General features: G+C 40.0%; 3 protein-coding genes across 7 annotated transcripts; 2 read left to right on the top strand and 1 right to left on the bottom strand.

The window, feature by feature from the left end:
- Positions 1-33: 33 nt before the first annotated feature.
- Positions 34-3,944, bottom strand: zc3h10 (zinc finger CCCH-type containing 10). The gene is made up of 3 exons (XM_079682531.1): positions 3,758-3,944; positions 2,104-3,289; positions 34-1,204 (listed from the first exon to the last, which is right to left on the bottom strand). Exons 2-3 carry the CDS (start codon positions 3,226-3,228, stop codon positions 695-697), a joined length of 1,635 nt encoding a protein of 544 aa, XP_079538657.1. The 5' UTR covers positions 3,229-3,289; positions 3,758-3,944; the 3' UTR covers positions 34-694.
- On the top strand, positions 3,193-11,421 carry LOC307040032 (sorting nexin-6). Of its 5 annotated transcripts, none has more exons than XM_079682534.1 (15): positions 3,193-3,312; positions 6,390-6,620; positions 6,819-6,929; positions 7,120-7,227; positions 7,777-7,837; positions 7,963-8,087; positions 9,216-9,278; positions 9,364-9,438; positions 9,545-9,575; positions 9,748-9,835; positions 9,957-9,996; positions 10,094-10,180; positions 10,316-10,405; positions 10,858-10,923; positions 11,033-11,421. In XM_079682534.1, the coding sequence occupies exons 2-15, from the start codon at positions 6,615-6,617 to the stop codon at positions 11,168-11,170; spliced, it is 1,089 nt and encodes a 362-aa protein (XP_079538660.1). In that variant the 5' UTR covers positions 3,193-3,312; positions 6,390-6,614; the 3' UTR covers positions 11,171-11,421. The 5 variants fall into 5 exon arrangements, with proteins under 5 accessions (XP_079538660.1, XP_079538662.1, XP_079538661.1 ...); XM_079682536.1 differs by lacking the exon at positions 3,193-3,312 and adding an exon at positions 4,068-4,401 and having other exon boundaries at positions 6,851-6,929; XM_079682535.1 differs by lacking the exon at positions 3,193-3,312 and adding an exon at positions 4,069-4,401 and having other exon boundaries at positions 6,799-6,929.
- On the top strand, positions 4,395-6,168 carry LOC307040033 (dnaJ homolog subfamily B member 9-like). Its single transcript, XM_079682537.1, has 2 exons — positions 4,395-4,676; positions 5,771-6,168. Exons 1-2 carry the CDS (start codon positions 4,451-4,453, stop codon positions 6,073-6,075), a joined length of 531 nt encoding a protein of 176 aa, XP_079538663.1. The 5' UTR covers positions 4,395-4,450; the 3' UTR covers positions 6,076-6,168.
- Positions 11,422-11,645: the final 224 nt, after the last annotated feature.

Raw genomic sequence — 11,645 nt, forward strand, 5'->3', positions numbered from 1 at the left:
GCAGCTGTAAACAAAGTGACAGATAACACAAGATTCATTGATAGGCTGTTATTATTTTCCTTCTTTTTTTTTTAAATATACCATAGTTGGTTTTCACCAGATACACAAGCATATCGTCTTCAAAATGACAGCACAGCAGTATTGAAGAAATGGTAATTGGTACATTTGGTACACAAACTGTTAACAGGTCGGTCAGTCTGAAGGAAAATTGTCTTGGTAATGTTGCCATAAAACTGGGTGTCTTTATCCTGCCCTCTGGTGGAGCATTGCAATTGTCAATTATCTGACCATTTTCACTGTTCTGTCTTTAGTTGAGTCTCAGAAAGCATTGAAACAATCTTTGTTAAAAAATCACAGTTAAAGGTGGGGTAGGTACGTTTGAGAAACCGGCTCGAGATACACTTTTTGTTATAATACATGTAATGCTCTTAACATCCTGATAGCAATGAATATCTTAAGTGCTTTGACAAAAAATCCATAAAAAAATGTCATCTGTGGAAGCCGTAGTACTGTAAAAAGCACGACCAATCATTTTAGCCAGCCCGGCCAGTTTTATGGCAACATTACAAAGACAATTTTTTCCGGTTGTGTATTTTCAAATTCTAACGCACTCGAGCTGGTTTCTCCAAAATTACCTGCCCCACCTTTAAGAATGCTAGAGTCTGATGTGTGGGTTCTACAGCCCTGCACTTTATCAGTGTGGGAGAGTGGTGATCCTCATGCTTTGACTCACAATAGGGTACGACACCATTGGCGTGGTGGCGTGACTCATGGTGATACCAGGCATCGGCTGCGTCATGGACACTGCCACTGATGCCACAGATACAGTCACCGGGGCCATAGAAACAGGTGGCGCCATCCCTTGGGCAATGGTCTGTACAAGAGCGGCTGACAGGGGGGTGATCTCAGGGTTGAGGTGAGGCAGAGGGACTGAAGGTTGGGCGCTAGTAGGGGGCGCTGAAGGGGCGCCGGAAGAAACTACCATATCTTGCTGGGTGACAGGCCGAGGTTGCAATCCAGCGCTGCTCAGGGTGGTGTGAGTCTGGGCAATGCTATGATTGTAGGAACCTATTGCACCCAAAGGGGGAACCAGACTCTGCTCAGTGGGCACAGGAGTGGAGGACATCGTCATCACCTTGCCCTGGCTGCGGAACTGGGCGTTCTGATCCAGAAGAACCTCATTTGTGGCAATTAGATTTGAAACCTGAGAAACACACAAGACATGGATTAGAAAAAAGTACAAGGCTCCATGAAAGTCCACTGTAAGGAATTCTGGCTTTGCAGCAGAAAAAAGGTTCTTATAAAAGTTGACTTTTGATTAATTATTATAACTGCTTTAGGTCTAAACATTTGCAGAGAAATTTTTTCTTTACATTAAGTTTGTTCACCAAGTTTAAAACCCAGTTTTAGAAACGGCTAAAACTCTTACATTGATCAACAGTTAAACATAGGACCCTGAATATCTAACATTTCAGGTGCAATTCAAAAGATTATTAGAACGATGAATCGTTAACCAAAATAGTTTATGTTGACAAACCACTAATGTTTCTTCATATATGGTTGTGACATTAGATAAGAAGTCCTGGTTTAGATGACAATGATTTGCTTCCACTACACAGCCTTCACAGTAACGGTACATTGCCTATAATTTGGTAACGAGATATAAATGAAGTCAGTCCTTGTGTGACTCAAAATGACACAAACACTATACAACCTTATTTAATATACTCCTTTTTACATAACCCAGTGTACAGTATATATTACAATCATTCAGTACATGAAGCAAACAATAAGATGGATCCGATACAATAGCCCACAATAAATTCTACCTCTGTTGAGCTAATAAAATGTGATTATCTGTTACGACTTTGACTTTGTTAACACATTGTATTGCAATGTGGTATACTGTCAAATGTGGCTGTGTATCTGGTATTGATGGTTTAAAATAAATAAATAATGCTCAATAAATCTATATATATATATATATATATATATATATATATATGTGTGAATATTTTCAAACCTGGATTTCTCATAGGTCTATTTTCTTTTGTTTAAGTTCCAAATTGTCTTTCTTTTTATTTGACCATGTGTTATTCTAACCTGCTTCTTCAACTCTTCCACTCTTTTCCTCAGCAGGCAGTTATCTTCCTCCAGGAACCTGAACTCCAGAGGACGGGGTGGCAAGGTGGCATGAAGTCCCAGCTCGTAGTGCACACCTCCAGTCACATCTGCCAGGCGCAGCCCCTCCAACCGTCGCCTCTTCAACTGTAGAGCAGTGTGGTCCATAGAGGCCTCCAGAGAGCTTGCATCAAACAGCCCACTTTCAAGCAGAGGGTCATACACTGAGCTCCTTTCATACCGTCGTTGACCTGTAGAATTCATGGACAGACAAGTGCTCATCCCACCTACACCTACCCCCCCAACTCCTGTGATACCGGGATCTCTGCAACCGCCCAGGATGGGGCAGCCCATCCCCATCATGTTACTTCCACTTCCACCTCCCACAAGTCCTTGCATTCCTCCACAGGGACCTCCTGCTCCAACACCTATCCCTCCCCCAGCATTCACCATTCCAGTGGGCCCTGGCCCTATCACACCACCCACTCCAACCCTTGATGGCTCATATTCAAAGTCTTTTTGGACATGACGAAATTTACACTTATTGCTCCTCTGGCACTCTCCCTTTAGAAAGTCTCTGCAGATAGGGACTTCCCCACGGCTATGGGGGAGATCGATGGGGGACAGGCCTAGTCGTGCTGCAACTTTCCCTCTTAGTCTGAGGGGTAGCTCTCCTGTTTTCTTGTAATAGTCCTCATCCTCTTTAGATCCGTGGACAAAGCGGCAGTTGGAGCGCATACACTCCTTGTTCTGGTGGTCATGACAGAAAATGAATTCATTTTTTTGCACTCCCAAATCTGGAACTTCGTTAAAGTCTGGGTGTTTAAAGCGGCAGCGCTTTCCCCTCTTGCAGACATTGCGTATGAAGTCCCTGCAGACACCTCCTATTGCCAGTCCTGAGCCTTGCCCCCCACCTCCACCATTCCCACAACTGGTACCATTTCCGAGAGCTCCTCCTCCCCCCATGCTCCCAGTGCCGTTGCCACCTCCTCCTGAGCCCCCTCTGCCCTCGGCTGAGCCCCCTGCAGACCCAGGTCCTCCTTCCTCACCCAGACTACCCCCACTCCCACTGCCACCTGACAGGTAGGAGCTGTCCCGATCAGGCATGGCACTTGGCCCAGCTCAAGGAGAAAACAGCACTCATGTGTGTGAGGGGGGTGGGCGTGACCTGCCAAAGATGAAAAAATACAGGTGAACAATACAGGAATAGTTACATTTTTTTTCTTTAAAGTATTGCAATTTCCTATTCAATGATCTACAAGACAAATCATATAACCAAAGTTAGATGTTATCTTCACAAATATAGAATAATTTAGATGTGTATGACCCTGCTATGTCCATCATTTAATCTGTTATGGTTCAACTTTATATGGTTAGGGCGGAAATATTAGCACTGGAGAACACCTGGTAAATAATAAATAGCACTGTTGTTGATGTTGTTGTTGCCACAACTTTGGCAAAAATAACACAAATGGATTCACATCATGCTTAGCTAAATTGAGGGTAGCTGGCAATGAATAAGGCACACTCTCGTATCGTGTACCTGATTAAGATACCTTAACAGTAACCTATATTAAGATCGTATTAGCTAGCGAGCGGTGTCTAGCTAACTGGCTAAGTGCTAATGGTGTCTTACCAAATGGAAACTAGAAGCCGGATCCAGAGAATAGTCAAGGGACTCCCACGCAGAAACGTTCTGCTCCTATTCCCTAAATAATGATACAGCTGTCTCGACTGACAAAAGCATTAAGCTACTTATTTTTATTATTGGACATTTCTTCGAGGCCCTTGGTGCTGTTTACCACATTTCCTAATGCATGAACGCTACCGACGAAGAAGAAGACAGGCATCTTCTTCTCCGTTTCTTATGAGTGTTGTTCTGCCCTCTAGTGACGATAGTGATCAAATGCACTGAAGTATGTTTTTCACTTTGTTTTCCTTTTGACTGAATCTATCAAATCATTACACGGTGTAGCTGTTTTATAGAACACTTAGGCATTCCTCTTGCTAAGCGAAGCAGAGCTAAGTTAAAAAAAAAACAGCTTTGGAAGGGGCTTTATTTATTTGATACACTTTCACCACCAACCACCGATGTGCCTTATTTTTGGTTGAAATAGGCGGAACAACTTCTCAAAGCTGCAGGTAAACTTTTCTGCGTGCCTCGGGTTGGACAGAGTAGCATCCACGACTGAAAGCTGTTGCTGCTGACGTGTGGACTAGCAGTAGCATATATTATGCATGAAGATGAGCTGTTGAACCGCAATATCGTTGTACTTCCAGGTAACTTGTGTGTGTGTTGAAGTTCCTCATTGGTGCTCAGACGCCCAGCATGGCAGTGCAATGTGTTTTCCACTTGATGCAAGCCTTTTTTGTCCTGCTACTCTGCTTATCTGAAGCCTCAGAGTTTAGAAGAAATTACTATGATACTCTCAATGTTGAGACCACAGCCACTGACAGACAGATAAAGAAGGCTTTCCGCCATCTGGCTGTAAAATACCACCCTGATAAGAACAAGAGTACCGACGCAGAGAAGACTTTCAGAGAGATTGCTGAAGGTAAACAAGCCTGCAACACACTTGGCCTTTTACAATGAAATGTATATTATATATATATATACAGATGTGGGAAGTAACTAAGTAGATTTACTGAAGTACTATTTTGAGGTACTTGTACTTTACTTGAGTATTTCCATGTTATGCTACTTTGTACTTCTACCCCACCATAATTCATCGTGTACTTTTACTCCACTAAATGTATTTAATACCTTTAGTTGCTTTCAAAATGTTTGATTCATAATGTGAAATATAAACAACAATTAAATAAGACTTTAGTTACACATGGAGTAAATTCACAAGCTACCCTGCTGTATACAAAGTCATTCAAACTAGCTGTACCTATACCAGCTTTGATAACACTTAAATGCATCGATAATTATAATCAAAACATATCATATATAATATTCTGAAATGGACCAATCTGCATAATGAGTACTTTTACTTTTGGTACTTAACGTTTATTTTGATGCTAATACTTTTCTACTTTTACTTGAGTAACATTTTAAGTTCAAGACTTGTAAGACAGTATTTCTACACTCTGGTACTTCTACTTTTACTCAAGTACTTCAAGATCTGTACTTCGCCCATCTCTGTATATACTCTTATTTTACTAATGGCATTGCTTTTCATCACGTTTAAAACAGCTATAGAGATAGTGTATATATATTAAGTAATTAGTACCTTTTTTTAAGTAGACTCAGCTAATTCTGATGCAGTTAATACAACAGCGCTGCAATCAATCCAATCATCACGTAGGTTATAGGTTCAGTTTAAAAACAATTATGGTTTATGAGAATCAACTCAATTGTTATTTTTGACTTTGTTTGTGGTGCTGGTGAAGTGTATTAATATATTGCTGAGCCATATTGTAATGAAATGTCTTTTTATCAGCGTCACATCTACAGTGACAATTAAATTGTATCATCATTTTGTTTTCATTTCTTTAACGTTTTAAAAGAACATTATAACCTTTCTAAAATGATTGCAGGACAGCCTTATCATGCTGTATTGCTTTCAGCTAGGTAATACACTCGAAGTATTTCCATAGCTCTTTATCACCCAAAGAGTGATATCTTTGTCTTCTGCTCCCCTAGCCTACACGGTGCTCTCCAACAAGGAGAAGAGGAGGCTGTATGACCGTGTGGGCCACGAGGCTTTCCTAAAAGAGGAGGCTTCTGTTGACCCTGAGGATGAAGATGAATCAAGCTTCCACTTTAATTTTGAAGACCTCTTCCATGACTTCAATGATAGTACTTTTGTGGAGGAATCAAACTTCCAATGGAGCTTTCTTCAGGATGTGGAGGAAGAGGATGGTCCATATGAACAATACAGTTTTGAAGGGCCTGGCTTCAACTTTTATTTTGGGGATGATGATGAAAATGAAGGCTTTTACTACTAGATTTCCCATATTTTAATCCTGTATTCTATATGACTGTTTTAATGTGTTGTCTTTTAGTGATACCAAAGTCTTCTTATTAAATTGTTACGTCAGTATCTGTGTCCTTTATTCAGTATGTCAAATTTCAGGTAAATAGACTAATGGAGCTGTTTGTTTACAATAAAACTTGTAAGTTGAGTGGTTGTTTACAGGTTTGTTAGGTTGACAGTTGGGAGAACTCATTGGATAGTTGTGCCACTGTTCCTGTGTGGGTGTGTTTAAGGTCCTAAGTTACTGACTAACACACCATTTACTCATATTTTTCCCTGTGCCAGCACTTTAGATCTGGCACTGTTTTACTCCATTTCACACAGGACCAGTGTGCACTTTGACCCAGAGGATATCCTGTGCATTCTCAGCAGTTGGAGCGAGAGCACACTAAAGCCAGCACAGGACAAAAGATCTTTACAACTTAATGCACTTTTATCCAGATACACGGAGAATCAAGCATTCTAAAAACAGATACAACAGACTGGAATAACAAACTTACAAGCTGGAAAATGATGGTAAGAATGCCTGAAATTTTTGTTTTTGACAACCTCTATGTGTCATATGACTTTTACTCCATGGAAACATTCACATATACAGTGTGGAGTGGACTGAGTGAGGGTTTTACGCCCTTTATATTTAGCTTGCATACCAATGTAGAATTACTTCCAGCTGTTGTATTAATAGAATTGCTAGCCACATTTATTTAATTACAGGAAGAAGTGAAAGAAGTGACATCTACTCTTAGTGTCGACATTCAAAGCATCAAGGTAACAGAGATGGTGAAAGACGGGGACACATTTACCTTCCTTATTGAATCTGAAAAGGTGAGAAAAAGATGAATGTACTTACAAGTTTACAATATGATATACATCTGGATTAACAGGGAAATCCAGTTTTGTTCAGATTAAATGTCAGTTGCTTTGGATTCAAGTTTCAGCAAAATGAAACGTTATGTAATTATGGTATTGCAAGAACAGAATGTTACAATTGCATGTTTCCTCTGGTCTGTGCCAGCTGTCTGGGACCGGGGTGTACCATGTGGACCGGACCTACGATGATTTTGAATGGCTGCAGCAGCACCTTTTCTCTCAGGAGGAAGTGTCCGGGATACAGGGAGTCATAGTCAGTCATTTTTACCATCTGTGCAAACATTTCTGATAATAACAAGAAGATTGCAACTGAAACATCTCCAGTTTGTGCTTTGTCAGTGAAATGACAAAGCAAGATGTGGATTCTGTAGAACTGTTGAAAACTTCCTCTTTAAAGTGTGAGTGTTGCTTCATGTAATCTACAACTACTTACTGTAGCTGAGCCTTTGTTGATAACAAGTACAAGGGAATGATGTATTAACACACTTTTCTTACTGACAACATCACACACTTAAATGTTAACTTTATGTACTCACTGTTAATGCTTCCTCCTTTTGATTCCTTAAGCATATTATCCTTTCCTTTGTTATGAGGTAGCTGCTTTTAGGTCTGCCATTCTGTCAGCTGGCCCCAGTACTGTAGAACATTCAGTAAAAACGTTGTTGTCTGACTGGATTTTGTTTGAAGAAAATGCAACAGTACCCTGACAGGATGTTTTCTTTTTGACAATAACTTTGAAAATAAATCTTATTTTGACAAAAACTGGATATTAATAACATTGTACTTTTTTTGTCTCTTGAAGTTCCCTCCTCTTCCAGTTAAGGCTCAAGTGAATGCATCTGCCAAGGTTATAAAACAGCTTGGTGAGTACAACCTAATTATTTTTGTCAAAAGTAAGACTTCAAATGAAAACAAACCAAATAGATTTCCAGTTTCTGTGTCTTTTCTGTAACACAGTGAGTGTGATGGAAATGTTGTTTTCCTGCAGGTATCCTTGGTTTAGGAGAGTGGCGGGCGTACTGTAAAGCCATGGAGACTTTTGTCCGGCAGATTGCCGCGCACAGCATACTCGGCAAAAATAACGCTGTGGAGATCTTCCTGACCAGCTCAGATGTGAGTGGACACAAGTAAACAGCAGCCTGTTTTTTGTTGTACCCTTTTATGTTATGTTATAAAAGGGTACAACGTGATCCCCTTTTACGAGAGAGGCAGATAATAAAAGGTTAGACTTTCACCGACAATGTTGCAGAAGAGAGTATAGAGCATGTGATAAATACAAAACCCTTTGTATATGGAGGACTGAAGGCTAGTTTCACCAGAACTAGTGTTTTATTTATGTGCAGGATGTCAAATAACAGCTGTACGTTTCAAACCAGCTCCCCTGTGATATCGAACATATATCTATCAGTGGTGATAGTTACCAGCTAACTGTCTAATACTCTGATGCTGAACACGTTTATATAATCGTCATTGCTTTATCATAGTGTTTGAAAATAATTGTAACAGTCTACACATTTTTTGACTTAAAAGAAGGGAGTGCCAGAAGTAAGACGCAGCTATAGTGGAACTTTGTCTCTACATAAACAAATGGGGGGGATACAAAATTAAACAGGCTGGTGAAATCTCACAAAATGAGTGCATGAAATGTTGTGGAGGAACCTAAAGGGGGAAGTGAGGTCCTCGCAAAACTCTGAGTCTACTTGGTGTGCCTGCAAATGGAATCAAGAGGTTAAAATGATTCATGCCAATAAAGCATATTAAATTGAATTATTTCGATACCTTTTGTTTAGGCGGGATATTTAAACAAAAAAGAACTCCTCTTGTACGACTGTAGACTTTAACAAAGAATTGTTCCTCAGGTGCTGCACGTGACACAAACCATTTTCATGAGAAACAGGATGATATAAAAATAATAACAATATCAAAGTAAAGAGTGCACAAATTGAAGCAATGTATCACAACTCTGTATCATAAATGTAATGTCATAACAAGTACACACTGAGAAATATTGCCTCTAGACTGTAAAAAAGTCAGATTTTGTGTCTTAGACGTTTCAGGGTTATACTTGTCTGACTGAGTTTCATTGAGTCTGCAATGCTGTGTATCAAGCTTGAGAAATATGGGACAAACATATATTCTGATGTTCTTATAGACTTCCACTCATGTTTGGAAGATTTCACAAAACTTTCTATTCTTTTTAAACAGTATTAGTATTAAAATATGTTGTGTTCTTGTGTGTAGCCGCCAGGCAGACAGAGAGTAAGGAAAAACATTTTCAACCGGATGAGGAAAGAAGGCCATAAGGTACACAACTGAGACTCATACAATCAGAATGTACAGCCTAATCACATGCATTTTAGTTTAAACCACCATAATATCTATGTCACAGGATGTGGACGAGTTCTTTCAAACTGAACGTGATCATAACCTTGTTTTTACGGGCTGTGCCAAGACTGCAGCTGAGGTGAGCCAGTTAGTTTTTTGTTTGTATATGTCCTCCTCCTTTTTTATTTTTTCACACAACAACCAAACACACTATGGTTGTTTTTTTACTTTTGTTTTTCTTTCAGAGATTTTTGGATGTGGTGCAAACTGAGCAAAGTAAGACAACTTCATTCAAACTTTGGTTCTCATTATTTGGTGTTATTTAGGATTTATTTGTGCTCAGATGCAACAGCCGAAGTCTAAAGGAGGGTGTGTTAGTGTCCATCCACAAATCAATGCAAAATAAATGTGTCTGATGTAAGTGTGTGTTACATGTTTTATTTTGTAGAAATAGCGGTTGCATGTGGGCACTTCTCAACTGCTCTGCGTCTCTGTGTGGAACAGGGAGAGGATCCTGACAAACTGGATTTCTCTAAGTGAGACAATAAAAGCTTTGGTAGCAGGCCAAAATCACACACACTTAAAATAAATACTTCTCATTGTGTACAAGTAACAATAAGAATATGAAAAACATTTAACAAAACTCTCTTCTGACAGGGTTTGTGTGAAGCTGTCCGAAGTCTTTGATTCTATACAGGTAAGTTGTTTGGCCTTTTCAACAGGAATATATTCTCACAGCAATGCCCCATTGCTTTTTCAAATTCACTGCTTAAAATGTGCTTCTGTTTGGGCAGAAAAATGTGACAAGTGTCGCTGAGAACAACGTGAGTACTCTTGGGCTGGGCCTGGACCTGGAGTCACGTTACCAGGAGGCAGAAAAGGTGTGTCTTCTAGTTCTAAAGTCGTTTTATATTCATGTTATAAACCTTGAATCATGGCCTTCTATTGAAATATGACATGTCATAATGACACCATTTACTAATATAGTGTGCATGTGATTATAATGTCAAAATCAGGAGATGCTCTACAGGAGGACTTGCAAACTAGTGGAGTTAGAGACCACCAGAAGGAACGCAGAGAAGGCCAAACCTGTAAAGAAGGCTGCTGTGAGTACTTTAACATCAACTGTCTCATCACAACCAAGATAGGTTTTTAAATATTGAAGAAGTTTTGCCTGAATAATGAACAATAAGTCATCTGTGGGAGCTCTCAGATCCGGGTCTTCTCAAAAGGAATGGCAAACAGGAAACTGCTGCTCATGATGGATCAATTATTTGTCATATCAAGAAGAAAACTCCCTTTTTCACAATAAAAGCTGAAGATAATGATATTTATATGAATTACCTTTAGTAAAAAGTGAAATAAAGTAATGTGTTGCCATACCACACTGTGCAATAGGCTAGATCATTCTTTCATGTGACCAGCAGGTGTCAGTAGTGCTCTGCTGATGTGATTCAGTAGAAGCGTATAAAGCAGGAAAGCTGATGAGAGGATGTTTAATGCAAGTATAATATCTATGAAGTATGTAATGATGATAACTGCTCCGCCTGTTCATCAGATGGAGGAGGTGAAGAAAGCAGCAGAGACGGAGTTTGATCACATATCAGGAGTGGCTAAAGAGGAGGTAAAATACCATATTTCAAGCAGGATTCTCTTTTCCCTCATGTAACATCCTGTTTGTTTTTGATTAACTAACCAAATGTATTGACATGCATGTTGTGTGTGTCCCTCAGATTGCACGGCTCCAGGCTGCGCGTGTGAAGATGTTGCAGCAGGCTCTGGTTCAGTGGTGTGAAAAGCAGCTTCTTACCGCCAAAGAAAGTGCTGACCAGTTCGACCAGCACCTGCAGGCCTTTAGAGGGATGGCCTAGTGACCCCACTCATAATGAAGCATCCTTAGTGTGTCTAAACATAGCATCAGACACCCCAAGCATGTCCTTCATCCTATTGTGCTGTAATCTAATGCCTGATCAGTCAATTACATCCAGTGTAAATAAAGAAATGTAAGTAAAAGAGAAAGGGAACGCTTCCTGATAACAGCATCCTTATAATGTGTACACACTCACCTTAGTTCTGACTCTCTTCAATCACACTCATAACAATAAAGCCCCAGTGCAAATAATGGTTTTGATTTCCTTGCGGTGGACTCATTGTCTGATGAGGCTATTGCGTGTGTATTTGTACCATACTATAGTTATACGTTTGTGCTGAGATTGTATTCTGCTGCTCTCCAGCCACCACATAGGCCAGGGTCACACCAAATCAAATGTGATGAATTGATTCCCAAAGTACCTGCTTGCCTTTGTGTGTGTTTCTTCCTCCTGGATCGTTAATCAGTTGGTTTGA

Source organism: Notothenia rossii (genome assembly GCF_949606895.1).
Source record: "Notothenia rossii genome assembly, chromosome: 5".
Classification (NCBI taxonomy): domain Eukaryota; kingdom Metazoa; phylum Chordata; class Actinopteri; order Perciformes; family Nototheniidae; genus Notothenia; species Notothenia rossii.